Source organism: Protobothrops mucrosquamatus, unplaced genomic scaffold, assembly GCF_001527695.2.
Source record: "Protobothrops mucrosquamatus isolate PMUCROS unplaced genomic scaffold, P.Mucros_1.0 scaffold_99, whole genome shotgun sequence".
NCBI lineage: Eukaryota > Metazoa > Chordata > Lepidosauria > Squamata > Viperidae > Protobothrops > Protobothrops mucrosquamatus.
This window is the reverse complement of record NW_015386175.1, coordinates 428293-445096: the sequence shown is the minus strand read 5'-3', so window position 1 is coordinate 445096 and position 16804 is coordinate 428293. Positions and strand designations below refer to the sequence as shown.

Genomic DNA, 16804 nt, shown 5'->3' with positions numbered 1-16804 from the left:
GCAATCATCATAAATACATGCCAGTTGTCAAGCGGCTGAATTTTGATCACATGACCATTGGCCATCAGTGTGAAAAATGGTCATAAGTCACTATTTTCAAGGCCGTTGTATCTTGGAATGGTCACTAAATGAATGGTTGTAAGTCAAGGACTACCTGCAAATCAAATAACTAAATGTCTATGGAGATTCTCAATCATCCAGATCATGGTTGTCCCAAAGGTGCTTTTTCAAAACTGGACTTTTTCAACTGGGCTTTGTTTTTTCCTTGAAGATGTTTTGCTTCTCATCTAGGAAGCTTCTTCAGTTCTTCAGCAAAAAGTCTTTAAGAAAAAAACAAAGAAAGTCCAGTTGTCTTTTGAAAAAGCACTTTTGGGGTAACTAACTAAACAGGATTATAAATTGCTTGCCAGTTAGAGATGGCAAGCAATCTCAGACATTGCTTGCCATCTGTAACTGAGGAGGTCCTCCTAGGGATCCTGGAGCAGGGCACACTGAAAGCACAGCAGAAATTCTTCAGATCTTTCAGTTCTCCATAAAAACACCATCCACCATTTTGTTAGTGTTTAATAACGAGGATGGGACATACTCTTGTTTTTCCACGAGGAAAAATTTCCCTTGGAAGTGAACTTTCCTCACATTTCCCATGAGATGACAATTAAATAAACAAGAACCCAGCAGCCTGATTTGTAGTTTCAAGAATTCCCATTATCAACTGTTTTCTGAGATACCCTTTACTAGCACTTCGGCTCAGGCTTTGGGGATGACATATTAAGGCCAGAAAAAGAGGACAAATGAATATAAATACAGATATATTTATATAAAAGGCAAAAGTTACATTCCAAAGAAGGGAGAAAGTTGACTTGAATCTTCCTTTTGGATAATACATAACAGGCACTTCAGGAACGGTGCCAATGCATTTTTTAAATCAGTAATAAGGCATAAAGAAAGGGAGGACATAACTGTCAAAAGAAAGAAGCTAAAAAAGACACAAATGAAGAAGAATACAGTATTCCATTGCTGAGGTAATTAACGATGCCTATTACAGAGAGCTACGAAAGAAAGTGGAGCTTTTTGCCCTGAGAGGGTTGAAATGACTACTTATGTTGGGATTCTTTTTAACAGTGTTGCCCAATATTCTGATTCTGTATTTATTGATTGATTTATTTTTGTCATTTATTTTTGTATATTTCAGGTGGTGACCCTTTGAGAACTTTATGCAATGAAATTTCATTTTAATGTACTGTATTCCGATCAGTGTACATTCAAAGTGACAATAAAGTTATCATTCTATTCTATTCTATTCTATTCTATTCTATTCTATTCTATTCTATTCTATTCTATTCTATTCTATTCTATTCGTTACTAATTGTTAAGGAAAGGAGATAGTTTCCTACTAGAATCACAACTCTGCCATGGAAGCCTATGCTATATGGATTGTTAATGCATATGCATTTCATTAGCATATCAGTAGTTATGACATCATACTACTCTTTATAATTTCTGCATGTAGGATGTTTCATAGATACTTAAGACACCCAACTTGAAGTGTCCATTTTTCCTTTTGAAAGTGTACAGCTTTATACTAATGTGATTGTTTCTCACTTATTTATTATAAGCATCACATTGACACCACTCTTGTTAGTATGACGCATTCATTCTCCCTAAATTTATGTGCCATCAGAAATGGAGGATAGCATCAATTATGCTTCTCTTATTATAGTCACTACTTTTAGTGATGTGCCATTTTTCTGTGTAGGCTGAACATTAATTTGATTCAGGGACTGATCATTGCTTGAGTATAGTTGCATTTATTGACCAACTTATCCATGACAGTTCTTCTCAAAGTGTGGGTCATGACTCCCCCCGAGACAATGGATTATGAGGCAGTACCTTCTGAGCTTGACTTTTCCAAGCAGACTTACATTGCTTTCATGTAAAACTAAGAAAACTTTGGCCATTTTACTTGACCTGTTGAGGAAATTAAGACAGAGAGGAAGGAAGGAGGAACTGCGAAGAGTGAACCACCAAGGTTGGACATGGATTTACAAGTTCCAATCTGAAAGGTGAAGTGAAGATGGGTTGTGACTATTATCTCAGTTTCATTGCCTGGAGACAGAAAGCACCAAAAGAAATTCAGAGCCTATCAGATGTCTATAGAGATTCTCAATCATCCAGGTCATGGTTGTCCCAAAGGTGCTTTTTCAAGATGCAACTGTACTTTCTTTGTTTTTTCATTGAAGACATTTCATTTTTCATCCAAAAACTGAAGAAGCTTCTTGGATGAGAAGCTAAACGTCTTCAAGGAAAAAACAAAGAAAGTACAGTTGCCTTTTGAAAAAGCACCTTTGGGTCAGAGCCTACCAGTGTTTCCAAGCATTTTAAGAGAACCAGTGAAAATGTTTTATTTCCTTTTCAGTTCTCTTTTCCTGACTTTGATGAATGAAAATAGCAGTCTTCAAAAGGAAACTCAGGTTTCAGGAATTATACACAAGTAAGCAAATTCATTCTTTTCATTAAAAATATTTCTATTTCTTTTTTAAAAAACAAACTTCTGCTTATTTCCAATTAAAGAATTTTATTTATTTAAACTAACTATACTCAAAGAATGAAATGTTCATGTGGACAAGAGACATTCAATCAAAGCATGCACAAAAATATTCAGAAGAAAGGCTCATTCCTACTTATTTATACTGACTAAATGGAAGATCTTTAATTGTACAGGCTGCTAAAGGAATGTGTATTATTGCATAATTATAATATCCTTCCCTTTCTGCATTTCAAATTCTTTGTTAATCCTACAGCCAAAAGAATAAAATATTGAAGATACTTCTGTTCAGAGAAACACACATTAAAAGCTAACAGGAAGAAAGTAAGTAGGTATTTTGAACTTCACTGTTTATGTTCAGTGCAGATATTTTGCATGCCATCAGCAGTCAGGATAATTCATGTATGAAAAATGTATGAAAATGTACGAAAAAGTCTTTGCAACCTTTGGTATTATTTGTTCACTTAGATTTCCTTTATCTGTCAGTAAGGCCTATGAGGTTCAGCAGCAAAGACATCTGAAAGGGACAAATCCTTTTTAAAATAACTGTATAAAGTGAAGCACAGCTCTAACTGAACCAAGCTCAAACTAAGTCTGCTTCAAAATTGTGTTATTTATACTTGCATTTTGCTCTCCTATGGACATCTAGAATACTGATTAGTTTTCCGCCCACTATGCTCTGTCATTTCTACAGTATCATGCACTTCCAGACATTGTAATTCTTACAACAACCTTTGAAGGCATTGACTTAAGGTATTATTAAATTACATGTGATAGCTGAGAGAAACTAATCTGTCTAGCGCTAAAGTCATACAGAGGGAAGATATGAACTGAGCATTTACTGAATCACAGCTCAATTTGTAATTCTTAGTCTACAGCACAGCAGTAGTTGGACAGCAACTTGAAAAAAATCTCTGTACCCCCCCCCCAGCTTCCTTAATTCTACTATTTGATTTTTTTTCTATTGCACTATTCTATTGCACAATTCCACAGATGCAACTCAAAAGAACAATTAATTGCAACATTTTTCTTATGGTAAATACAAAAAACTACAGTTTCCAGTATTTGATTACAGCAACTGAGGTAATACACTTAAGTCGTGCTCCTAGGATATTTGCCCACAATCATCATTCTCTGACGTAAGAGTTAAAAAACAATGGCCACATCAGAAATGCCTTCATCAGGGCCTGAACCTTATTAGAGGATCGTTTATTATTTTATTATTATTAATTTATTTGTATGCCGCCCATCTTGCTACCAAGCAATTCTGGGCACTTGTGAGTAGTGGTGGTCATGCATTGGACAATTCCCTTTCCTCACATCATTATCCTTCCTCTTCAAACATCATTACATTTCATGCTTTTTTTAAAAAAAATACTCTGATAAATCGTCAGGGAAATTAACAATGTATTCAAATTCAACACCGTATTGCAATATTACAAATACATTGTCCTCTTAAGTTTCCTAGTATTGGGCAACAAATCATGGCTTGAATAAATAAGACTATACCCTTCTTGGTCCCATTTTCAAAGAAGAGATTATGTCCTCTACTCCCACAGCCAAAATGTTATTGTTGTTATAGATCTGCACAGTGTTGCATGCCTTATTCAGTGAATATATTCTTATTCTGAATTATACATGGAGGTTTGATTGCCCAGCTAAACAAAAACATTCATCAAAGATAAGCTCCTTTTTTCCAAAACAGGTTGAGGACTATTTTTCATTTTCTTTGCTGTCTAAAATCCTTTTAGACATTATTCAAAATATATTTAATAACACTAAACATAACTCTAGATTAGCGGGAAAAGATGCCAGTGCTTGATCATGGCTCCTGCTTGTGCTAAGAGCATTAATCAGACAAGGCAATATAAAGAATCAGTCAACAACAAAATGTAGAATTTTAGGTTTTAAAAAAAGCTTTTGATGTTGTAATTTTTGCAGTAGCTAATAATTTTCATTTGCAATTACTTTAATGTGTAATGTATGCTGAACATTTGTAAACACAGCAGGCAGACTAACAAAAGTATATGAAAAGCAAATGAATATTTGTCCACGTATAAAAAAATTGTCTCGTACAGAATAGATACAACTAATATTAGATTACAAAAACACTAGCTAGTCAGAGAAAAATGAAGAGTCTGCACTTTACTATTGTCTATGATGATCATATTTCCAGCATGGTTTATTTTCATACCTATACATTACTTGAAGGAACTCGTTCCAAAATAGACCATTTTATTTAGATAGTATTAAACTGTTAGATTAATTAGCCAGCAAAAATGATTTGGACTTTGAGAATTTTATTTATTTAAACTTCAGAATAGGTTAGAGAGGAGAAGTCATGTCCAGACTTGAAAATTTCATGTACTATGTATTTTCTACTCCTTGGCCCCAAAAGCCGATAGCCTAATAATGGATATTTTATAGTTTTCAATGAAGGTGTAATTCCCCAGCTGAATGACTCACTGTTTAAAAATATTTTATATTTCATTACAAACACTGTAATTTGATTTCCCAATTTTTCTATATTCTTGCAGAAATCAGTTTAAATTTATTGTCAGGTAATAACAGTCAATTTCCAATGAAAGAGAAAAAGATGTAAATAAAGCTGTTGTTGTTTTTTTAACAGCAGGCCCAAAAGTTAAATTTCAACCACGAGACAAAGTTAATTTTGTAGCTCTTACTTCATCTGGAAACAACTCTTCTTACTTTTAGGCAAGCAAAGAGAACTTTTCAAGTTTTCTATAAGGCTGTGCTTTGGAATGTTTGGAAGTTTGAATCTCTTTGTAACACCTTAAAGCAACACTTTTCCCTATGACCTTTAAAGAGCTGCAAGCAGGTGCAATGTTCATGTCCCCATGTGCTGTGAAGTACCTTTTGTAAGTGAAACCAAAAGCCCTACACAACTACAGGTAGTCCTCGACTTACGACCACAACTGAATCCAAAATTTCCATTGCTAAGCAAGGCAGTTAAGTGAATTTTGTCCCATTTTATCACTTTTTTGACCCAGTGATTAAGTGAATCACTACTGTTGTTCAGTGAATCATGTGGTCATTAAGTGAATCTGGTTCCCCCCCCTCCCACTGACTTTGCTTATCGGAAGCCGGCTAGGAAGGTTACAAATGTTGATCACCTGATCCCGGGACAGTGCAACTGTCATATATACGTGCCAGTTGACAAGCGCTCAAATTTTCATCATGTGACCATGGGGATGTTGCAACGGTCCTAAGTGTGAAAACCAGTCACAAGCCACTTTTTTTCAGTTACAGTACCATTGTTAACTTCGAATGGTCAGTAAACGAATGGTTGTAAGTTGAGGACCACCTGTATAGTATTTTTGCTTTTTTCAATTAACACTTAATGGTTACTCACACTGTCCACTGCAAGGATTTTGGCCCAGATGAAAACCAGAAGAGGCCTTAGTTCTCGAGCAGAACTTTGAAGCAGTTTTAATACATAGGGGAAAATGCCAACAGATAAAGCCTAACAGAAAAGACAATTGAGAAAGGATATAAATATAGGACTGGCATTGAGAACTTCCTGCCCCCACCTCTGGCAGTAATGATGTTAAAGAGCTAATATCTGCACATTTGTTTCCTGTCAACTTCATTCCTAGATGCTGTGCAATATTTTTAATTATCTGGTTTTACCAAAAGTTGATTGATATTTTTTTTGTTCAGTACTTAATGTACTATGGTAGTTTTCCATTTGACAATTTGGAACTCATTCAGGTGTGTTATTGCTAAACATTGAAAAATTACAGCACATCTTTCATTTGATCATGATGTTTAGAGATACGGGAAATTGTTCTGTCTGGAAAATCACTACCAAAAAAGTTCTGAAATGTAGAGTAAGTTTTCTCAAATCTAGTCACAATTTATTAGATAAATTAACAATGTACTTCCTAATAGGGAAAATGACATTTTGATAAAAATACTGAATGTGAATCTTTAAATTGCATCACTCCTTAAGATTTTAAATTTATTCAGATATACACAAACATAATTATTCTTTCTTAACCTCCCACATCCTTTCCTTTTCCCCCAATTTATTTTTCATTTTAACACTGCAGCTTTCAAAGTTTTTGTCTTGTTTTCTAAATTAAAAAGCAAAGCTGGAACAGCTCTGATTTTTACATGGTGCTAAGCAGCCTCCTTTTAAGGTCTAGACTCTAGACAGTCCTTGTGTGAATAAAAATTATAATAGCTGGAAGCTCTTCTAGTTCTAATTCTCATTTTATTCTAGGAAATTGTTCATTACCAGCATGCCCACAAGAAAGTCAAATTATATCTTTTTAATATCATTAGGCCCAGCTTCAGATGGAATGGAATAGGCTGAACAAAGATGGGAATTGCAGCAGATAACAAGATTCTCAACCATTTGCAGAGTTGGTCAAATTCTGAGAGCCTGATTTATAGTGACCTGAGGACGTCCAATTGCTAACATATAGCGGCCATCTCCGTGGAACATTATTTTCCACATCCAGGATCAGTTCATCAGTCATACATGTTGATGATATAAAAAGTGTCTTTCCTTTTTCAACAAAAAGGCTGTAATATTGACTCACCAAGCTAACAGCCCAGGGACCAAGATCCAAAAAACGGCCAAGTAAATCAAGAGCTCGTAGCCGATGTACTTGACTCAGCAATACCTATAAAAATCAGAGAAAACAAGAATTGACATAAAAAAAACACAAAATCACACAAGGCCTATTATTTTGGATTTCAGAGCTTTGTGATCATCATGCTGGCCTGGATAATGATCTTGGACCTGAGACTTACATTCTGCCATTGCTTCCTACCTGTGGACTGCAAAGGACAAGACTTAAAGAATAATATTATTGAAGTGGATAGGGCCAAACGTTTTGGCTGTTGTTTGCTCTTTTTTTTATTGGAGAAGTTAAAAACAATACCATGTTGCCCCTGAACTCCCCAAATGAGAAAATGTGGCCTCAAATGTGAGGGTAGGGAGTTTGGGAGATTTTAATGTGTGGAATAAGTGGCTTTGCAAGGCTTAAAGCTCCCTTTATGGCCATCTCACACTTTCTAAACGCACAAAAAGAGTGAGAATTTCATTCCCTGGCACAATGGCATCAAGGTATTGCAAGTGCGTTGGGGGAGGCAGCATGCAGTCAGCAAGTAACAGTCTGCCCATCCATGCTGCCCAAATCAGTTTTTCCCAAAATACCAGAAATAGACTATACGGAATGAATACACTTCAAGAAACGGAACCACTAATCGTATATATTTTTGCATAAGGTATTTATCTACTGTCAGATACGAGACACGTAAACCCACACACACACCATCATTGCCGCTTTAAAATACATGATGAACTCCATTCCTCTCCACTCCACTCCAAACAAAGATCAGAGAAGTGTTCTATTCAAAGTCAGAAACTGCACACAAGCCAGAGGGTGAATTTCTTAGTTTCCAAATAAGCTTTCAATTTGCTGTCATAGAAAAAGCTAGCAATCTGTTAATGTCAAAAACAGGCAGCCAGGCCACTCTCTCTTTAGACCCACAACCAATTAACCTTGCTTCTTGGGGAAGGCGGTCTCCCTAATGTGGGAGAATGACATTGTACCTTTCAAATTAGGAGGCTAAAACCTAACTCTGCTTGAAGTCAGGGATATACAACCTTTCCTGATCTAAGTTCCACACTTAACTTTGAGTGGTGAGCTGTGTATTGCACTCCAGAAGGAGGGCAGTGCAAGGGTAACATTATGTTTGATTAAACTTAAATTAAATTAAATACAGTTAATAAGATTATTCCCCACATATGTAATGATTTTCCATTTCTGTCAAAAGAAGATTGTAATTCAGAAACAACTTTTGGAAGAATAAACCGCATTTATAGCTTTGGGATTCAGATGTGTTCTATGCACCTCTATTTTAATTTAGTAAGATTCTCAGTCTGGATCATAAATCAACACTTTTATGGGTTATGGATCATAAATCAATACTTTTATGCATTATACAATGTTCTTCCTTATTTAATAGTGGCACTTTTTCTCACTTTCATTCTTGTCTCCTGAATTCTGATGTCTATCTCATATTATATTAAAGACTGCACTCTAACAAATATAAAATTAATGTAATATACTAAAGAGCAAGCTGATTTTTTTTCTTTTCCACCAGCTAGAAAGAAAAAAGTCAAAGGAGAGTGGACTGATAAAAGAAATTGTCCCTCATGAACTTCTGGAAACTTTTAAAAACCTGGTTGTGCCAAAGGCCTTAAGGGAAGAGAATAGCAGTATCATCTAAGTGAGGTGTAGCATCATCTATTGTATTCGATTGATCATTTATTGATATTATTGTGTATTGTTACATATTATGTATAGTGATATGACTGGTAAAAACTGTGTAATGAATCACTGACATGATAACACCGTGATGCAGGTCTTCTAATTTTAATGTCATGGCTTTTAATAAGCGCCAATGTTTTTTATCCTATCCTTTCACAGGTCTCTCTATTCAACAGCTGAAATGAGAGATTCTATTTTGTAGAAGATATACTTTTCCATGTATATGCACCCATGCCAACACAGAGTAGATTTCAGTTCAGAGCTTATTATAGATGGGCTACCATTATAGTAGGCAACACTTGCAAACAATTTAAAAAGCACCTAGAGTCTAGACCAAGTGTGTCCGTCCACATGTGGCTCTGGACAGCTAATAATGCAATTCTACAAGGTCATAAACTTTTACCATTAATATATCATTTTAGTGATATTTATGTACATTAACTATATTATATATTTTATATGCAGTCCAAGATATTTCCTTTCATGTAATGCAGCCCAGGCAAGCCAAAAGCCCATGCTCTCTAGACCAGGGGTAGGCAACCTTGGCTCTTTTATGACTCATGGACTTCAACTCCCAGAATTCCTGAGCCAGCTGTAATAAAAAAAACCAAGGTTGCCTACCCCTGGTCTAGACACTCAGTAAGTCTAAGGGAAAATTTAAGGGAAAGCTTCAGTCTTTCAGATACAATATTTTCACAAGCTGCATAGGAAAAGCTATATTCATTTCTAGAAATGGATATAGAACTATTTTCAGGATCAGTATTTTGTTGGTGAAATAGGATGCAATAAAATTTCTTTTTAATTGATGCACAATTAAAATGAACATTTTAGTTTGGTTTAGGACTTATGTATCAACCTCTGAGTCCTGTACAATAATAAGAACAATTGTTTTGGGAACAAGAGAGGGAAATATATGCAACAGGCAGGGGATATGAGATTTTTATTCACACACACACACACACACACAAATTCACATTCAGTAGATTTGCAAGTATCAAAGCATCAACTCAAAGGATTGGATAAATACATGGAGATTTTCTATTAAAATTACAAGCTAGCACAGGTCAAAGAGCCAGTGCCAGTGACTAAAACAAAACCACCCTTTGCATCTTCAATTAGGCTTTGTCTCCACAGGGCAACTACTAATCCTATGGAGCTGTGTGAGATACAGTCTGGAAGGCAAATCCCTCCCTAAGGATTAACGTGCTCCAAGCTTTTCCCCACCACCCATGTGGCACTTCTTCCCCCTCCCTGCCTTAGCAATCTGTTTCTGTCGTGCTTCTCCCAAGAGGACAGAGATTCTAAAGGGACTGTTTTTAAACAGTCGAAGAAAGCTATTTATAAAAGCAGTTTTTTGCGGCTGGAAAAACCTTTGGCATAGATACCTGGCATTATGCCCAAAGCATAAAAATGCCCTTGGGGGAGCCTTTTTGAGCAAATTAATTAATTGCACAATAATTCAAATTTGATGAAATAATGTGATTGTACTTGCTTTAATGAATCTCTGCCTTTCTGAGGGCTTTTGCAATAGTATGATCACCCTTGTTCATGAAGAAGCAGGTGGGCATTTCAGTTATTGCTGCAAAATTAATTATCTGTACAGCTCTCTTCTGTCAAGTCATTCAGCATATCTCTTGCTGGACAAGAAATCTGTCTGTCTCACCACTTTGTCAGAGATAAACTGTCCATCTATCACCACAACAAACTCCCAGGCTTCAGAGACTGTAGAAAATGAAGAGTCGGACAGTGATTGATGACGCTGTCACCCATACTACAAGACAGGGCTGCTAAGTTGGACTGAGAGTCTTTTCCCATTATACAAGATGAAAATAGATGCCCTTGAATAGGTAGAATAATGTACCCATATTCCTCTTGGCAGAAGGGAAGGGGAAGAGAACAGAAGGGAAGGGAAGGGAAAGAAATGAAAATGAAAATGAAATATCCCCAAAGAATGTTGGCAATAGTTACTAATCTAGTTCCAGTCAGAATTAGAACTGCTTTGTATTATAACCAGATAAGATTTCAAGCATAAATGTATAATTATAAAAAAAACACCAATTGAATAATACAATAGTTGTTTATTCTTAAAGGAATATTTGGTAAACTGAATACCCTTAAATAATTAGGAAACAGCCTTTCTTGTACCTCAGTAATCCTGAATGTATCCTATAATGATGTGCATCCTGAAAATTTTATCACAGGAACTATTGACTTGGGAGACCTAGTCTGTACCCAGATCTTTGCTTCTCCTCCCACTTTGTTCTGCCTGATGAAACAGTGAAAAGTTGGATACTAAACTGTGACATTTTAGTAAACCCTAGTAAATTTCTATAATGATGATGGTGCTTTTGAGCATATGGAAAGGAGCAAAGATGAATGTGTTTCAAAATAAACTATAGTCATGTACTAGATGCTAAATTTACTGGATAACACATGTAGTAAGCGAACATATTGGTTATGAAATCATTTATTTACATGTAAATTGTCTATTTCAATATTTTTTATTAAATGTGTATAACTTTGTTTCTCAACTTTAGGAACAATGATGAAGCATACAGGAATTAGGCAGAGTTGAAGAGAAAACTGATATTTTATATTCTTGTCAAAAACATTCCTCCCCAGAGTCTGACCTGGAGTGTGAACATGGCATTTGGAATATTTTCCTGTTTCTCTTTGTGTAGAGCAAACAAGAGAAATTCACTTAATACTATTAAGGGGATATTTATTCTTACTAGGCCCTCTTGCTACCAGTAGCCACTGATTATGGATGGTAAGAGGCCAGGTATGGATCAAACCTGGCTGCTTGGAACAAGAGCTTTGCGACTATACAAGCTGAGTGAAATTCTGTAGCAAAAAGGCCAACACTCTACAATGTCAATTTATGCTTAACTGAGAGCATGTGGCTAGATGGGAGAATGGGATTTTGCTTGTGTGTTAATGTGTCTGTATCAGCAAAAGCCCAGCAAACAATGAGCTCCAATTAGTCTCCAGTGCCATCCACGTAATTTATTTATCCAAACACCATCTGGCAAAGAGCAAAGAAGTCACAGAAAGGCATGTCCATAAATACACAGACAAATTTGCAGCTGGCTGGCTGCCCACATTTCAGCAGCCTCAGCTAAGCTAGTAGTTCAGCTGGCTGTCAAGACAACTCACCTGCAATACGATAGGGAGCTGTTCAGGAGGATTGCGGTTTTCCACTCCCATTGTTAGCCAGACTTGAAAGGCCGTAAGCTGTTCAGCGAAGAATGGGCTGTGCTGTAGAGAAAGCAACAGACAGGAATCAAGCTAAACTGCTTGCCAACAAATATACAAGTAGTCCTTGACTTACAACAGTTCGTTTAGTGACCGTTCAAAGTTATAACGTTACTGAAAAAAGTGACTTATGACCACTGCAGCATCCCTGCAACAAACACTGCGATACGTCACAATATGTCATGGGACGCAATCGAGTTTGACACCCGTGATCTAATATAACAACCATGGCTGCATATAATAATTTAACCTGGCTATCTTTCTGCCACTTCTTGCAGCATTTATTGATAATGCTTATTTGGATTTCAATTAACAGGAAGCAGATTTAGAGTAAAAATCTATTTGCTGGATTTGTAAGTCAACACCCTTCCATTCATAAGGAGGTTTTCCAGTGTATATAAAACTGCCGAGTTTAACGTGTGTGACTACTACGATTACATGTGAGATTGCACAGCATCAATACTCCATGTTAGTTGCTATTCTCTAAATGTGAGCCCTATTATGTTGGTTTATTTTTCAATAAACTTGATAATATACCATAATGCCTCAAAAGGAGAACAGAACTATCTATTTAGGACAACAAGCTGAACAGCTTTTTGACAGCATGATTTGGTTAGCCTCCTTGCACGTAATCCTAGTTAACCCTCTACAATATTGTTAGGAGGAAGTTAACTCACCAAAGCATGGAAAGTGTTGTAGAAAGGTGGGGTGGAGTGAATGTCTTAATACTGCTTCTTACCCTGAAGAAAGTGACAATGATTCTAGATGGTTGTGGATGTGGGATTGAGCAAAGCAACCTGGAGTATACTGGCACGTACCAGATGGCAAGTACTGTGTTTCTGAAACCAATAGATGGCCTTGTTATTCCCTAAGCTGATAGGACAATATGCCTTAGGGCAGGGGTAGCTGGCTCAGGAATTCTGGGAGTTGAAGTCCAAGAGTCATAAAAGAGCCAAGGTTGCCTACCCCTGCCTTAGGGTATCTCTGGATGCATTACTGAACAGTGCCCTTCTTCAAAAGTTTTTCCATGTTAAATTACTGAATCTGGAAAGGAAAGAGGAATGGTGTGCTAAACGTGATGCAGCATGGACTTTTGCCATGGTTTGCCTGTCGCATCTGTCATGGCTGATCAGGGAAGGGTCTCTGATGTAAGTAAATAGAAATAATAACATTTTACTAAGTATAATTAAGCTGATGTCCCCTATCCATTTCATCTTTGAAATCCAGTGACTGGCAGCCACAGCCAACAACAAAAGACATTGGGGCTGTGAAAGTTAATGGAATGGCATTGTCATAGTTTTGGGGTGCAATTATATGCTGGATTTTTTTATTTTTATTTTTAACCTTGTTGCACCATTCTGTAAATCACTTAAAGCCTCTGATAGTTAGTGGCATAGATGCCTTAGTAAGTAAGTAAATTAATAAATAACAGGTGGCTGCTTCAAGTGATACATGTTGATGGACTGCTATGGCTAAATTGCTTCTGACAAATGGAAAGTTCCCATGCCAACAGTGGTGCTATGTTTGGCAGTGACTTGAAAATTCTTTGCACAATGGATGAATCATCTTGTGCTTCCTTTTATAAATATATTATATATCTAACATGTAGGGTGCACTTAATTCAGCAAGGAAATAATTGGTTTTCAGACAGAAGAAGAGTTGATGATCATGATGTATTGCTAAGAAGGCAGGAAAATAGACTTGCCTTCCCTAATGGGTCACAAAATATTTTTCCTCTCCTTAGTATGTTACCAGTGGATAATTTACAATGTCATCCATTAGGAGCAGTAAACACTGCCCTCCTCTTTCCAGCAATTTTATGAGTTTAGGTGCAGATCCACAGTCTCTGAAAAACATGGTTGTCTAAAAACTAATAGGAAGTCTACTACAAATTTTTTACTTGTAAAAAACAGCTACTTAAAAACAATAACAGGCTACTTATCTTACTAAAAGCTATCTGAAGTAGTGTTTCCAGTGTCCTTAGAAAAAATTTGACAAACTGAATGTATTTACAAAGGCAATTTCCTTCACAGTGTTAAGCAGAATGGCATGAACAATTTTGGACTTTTCCCTATTTTCTCTAATTTTCTTTTCCATGCATTGTCCCCATAAAAAGCATGTTTGGGGGCTTCCAGTTAGGTGTTGCAGCATAATGGACGCAAGAAGATGGGGCTCTGTCTTCCATTTTCAATTTTGCCCTGCTGGGGATCCTAAAATTAGTCGAAAGTCACGCCAGAGAGGCGACGAAGAAGGAGGGGACACTCGTTGATTGCAGAGGGGTGGCAGCCCTTTCGTTTGATCCGAGGAAGCCCTCCAAATCGGTGGGGGAAAGACTGGCTACCTTCGTGTGGCCAGTCAGAAGCTGCTGACAACTGAAGAGAAATAAGTACTAACGAGCAACTTTTGAGCAACGTGGATGGAACTGGGTGAGACTTTATCCTCTCTTTTTGACTTTTTCCTGGAAAAAACCCGCCCAAAGCAAAGAATCCTCCCTGATGAGAGAGGGAAGGGGAATTTCTGCCCCATTTCCTCAGGAAAAGAAAAGTGGCGAACTAATTGCTTGGGGGAAAACAGAGAAAATTACAAGATTAATTTGGAATCAATACAGATATATAGCTTTAAAATTTGGGGACTAAAAGTGCTTTTAAGACTTTTTTTAGAAAAGAGACGTGAAAAGCTTGCAACGTAAGTTTGGATTTAAAAAGCTGGAAGACAGTGTCAATGACATCTAGTGGTGAATCACAGCACTACAATTTATTATGCTTAAAGGAAACTTGGCTTGAAGCCCAGACTCAGATAAGAATTTTGTTCTTGGAAACTTTCACTTTTGCAGACTGCAGCTGGGAAAAGGGAAAAAAACCCTCTTGGGCTGCTTATCTGTGTAGCAGAGATGATAAACTATTTTGAAACTGGCCTGCCTGGATTACGAATACAAATACAAACTGACTTTTAGAGCTGTGTCATGGAGCTATTTCCCTGTAGAAGAAACATGCATTACTGATTGAGATGATGGAATACTTTGGATTATAAATCTTTGATTGATGAACATATTTTAATTGTTTTTTTCTCTCTGGGCAGAAAGAATATGTTTTTCATTGGACAGAAAAACTTGAATTTTGCTTATATTTGTTTAGGGATGGTTAAGGATGGACTGATAGGTTGGCTAGATAACTTGGAGTTCAAATGACAAGTGACTGAAACTTTTTAAATCCCTAAATAGATTGGACTATAAAGACCACATACAAAAGCAAAATGGATGTTCCATAGTTAGCCTTAAATGATAAAAAACCATCCCTAACACTTATCTTCAAAGCCCCCAGCTTGATATACCAACAAGAAAATGTTGATGAATCTCAGAAAGAAATTCTTTCTATGTTGAAATCAATACAAGAGACAATTGCCTTAGCTCATGATGAGACTAAAAATAACGCAAAGGAGATAAAAGAAATTTTCTAAACTAAATCTACAAATTCAGAAAATGACTACAAAGAAGGAACTAGTAACCCAGAAAATAGAAGGAAAATTAGGGGAAGCGGATCCAAACATGGAGGACCTAAAGGAAGGAATCAATAGACAGACTCAGACAAACGAAGAATTAGAAGACATAGCAACAATACTGGAAATGGAAAAAAATATCTTACTTGTCAAGATCTCAGAACACATTTGAGGATAAGGAAGAAGAGCTGATCGGATGGAAGATAAAGCTGTTAGGAGAATTATGGAAAATTGGAGAAGGAGGGAGGTTGTTTAATGAATATAAATGGGCTGAGCATTCTTCCAAAAATACTTTAATCAAATTGTCTTTCTTATTCCAAACAATATACACAAAAAATAGAGAAAGAACTACTTGATGCATTGACTTGGAAAGTTAGTTGGCAAAGAAAGAAAGCTAGAGTAAGACTGAAGAAAATAGAGATTTTGACACATTATCGGATATTATATTATTAAATAGATGTTTGAACATGGCTAAGAGAATAGATAATTGTTAGAAATAGAAGTGTTATTAGAACTAGAAAGATAGGATCTGCAACTAGAATACTATATTTTGATATGAGAAGGGAAATACGAAAATGCTAAGAGGGTATGAATAAGGGAAGCTTTTGGTTACCCAAATATAATTTATTATGAGAAAACTATAAGCAGTAGAGACACTTTGAACATTGATGGGAAATCAAAATTTTAAAAAAGCAGGAAAAACTGGATATTGATTGAACAAATGGATTTTAAGTGCAAATACAATTGAGATATGTTTTGGTTAGAAAAGATATATTAAACTGACACTATTGATATTATATATAATATTAGAAAAAATGTGATAAAGATGTTGATATTCAATTGTATATGTATTAACAGCAATAAGAATTGTATTTGCCTAGTGTGGAAAAATGTATACCACCGGAAGAAGAGGGAATCGAGGAAGCACTGGATGGTGTAATATTGGATCTAGATTGAGGAAGTTAAAACGTACCACTGAATTACTAATGGACCCAGACAACACGTTCTTTGTTAACTACTTATGATTGTAAAACTAGAAAATTAATAAAATATTTATATAAAAAAGCATGGTTGGGCATGCTTTCCCCTTTAAAATATTTTTTCAATTGAATTGGAAAGGCTATAAAGAACTGTCAGAATTCATTCGAGATACCTTTTAGAAAGGAAAATGGATTACAGCCTTTTTCTACAGGCAGTGAAA

The 16804-nt window shown here is 36.1% G+C and overlaps 1 protein-coding gene across 2 annotated transcripts in view; it reads right to left on the bottom strand.

The window, feature by feature from the left end:
- Positions 1 to 16804, bottom strand: part of RPTOR (regulatory associated protein of MTOR complex 1) — a 395406-nt gene that overhangs the window by 117630 nt on the left and 260972 nt on the right. For both annotated transcript variants that reach the window (XM_015815086.1, XM_015815094.1), the window contains exons 11-13: positions 12010 to 12111; positions 7114 to 7197; positions 5919 to 6029 (exon numbers count right to left, since the gene is read on the bottom strand). In XM_015815086.1, the coding sequence (XP_015670572.1) occupies positions 5919 to 6029; positions 7114 to 7197; positions 12010 to 12111 (297 nt within the window). The remainder of the gene's footprint in view (positions 1 to 5918; positions 6030 to 7113; positions 7198 to 12009; positions 12112 to 16804) is intronic.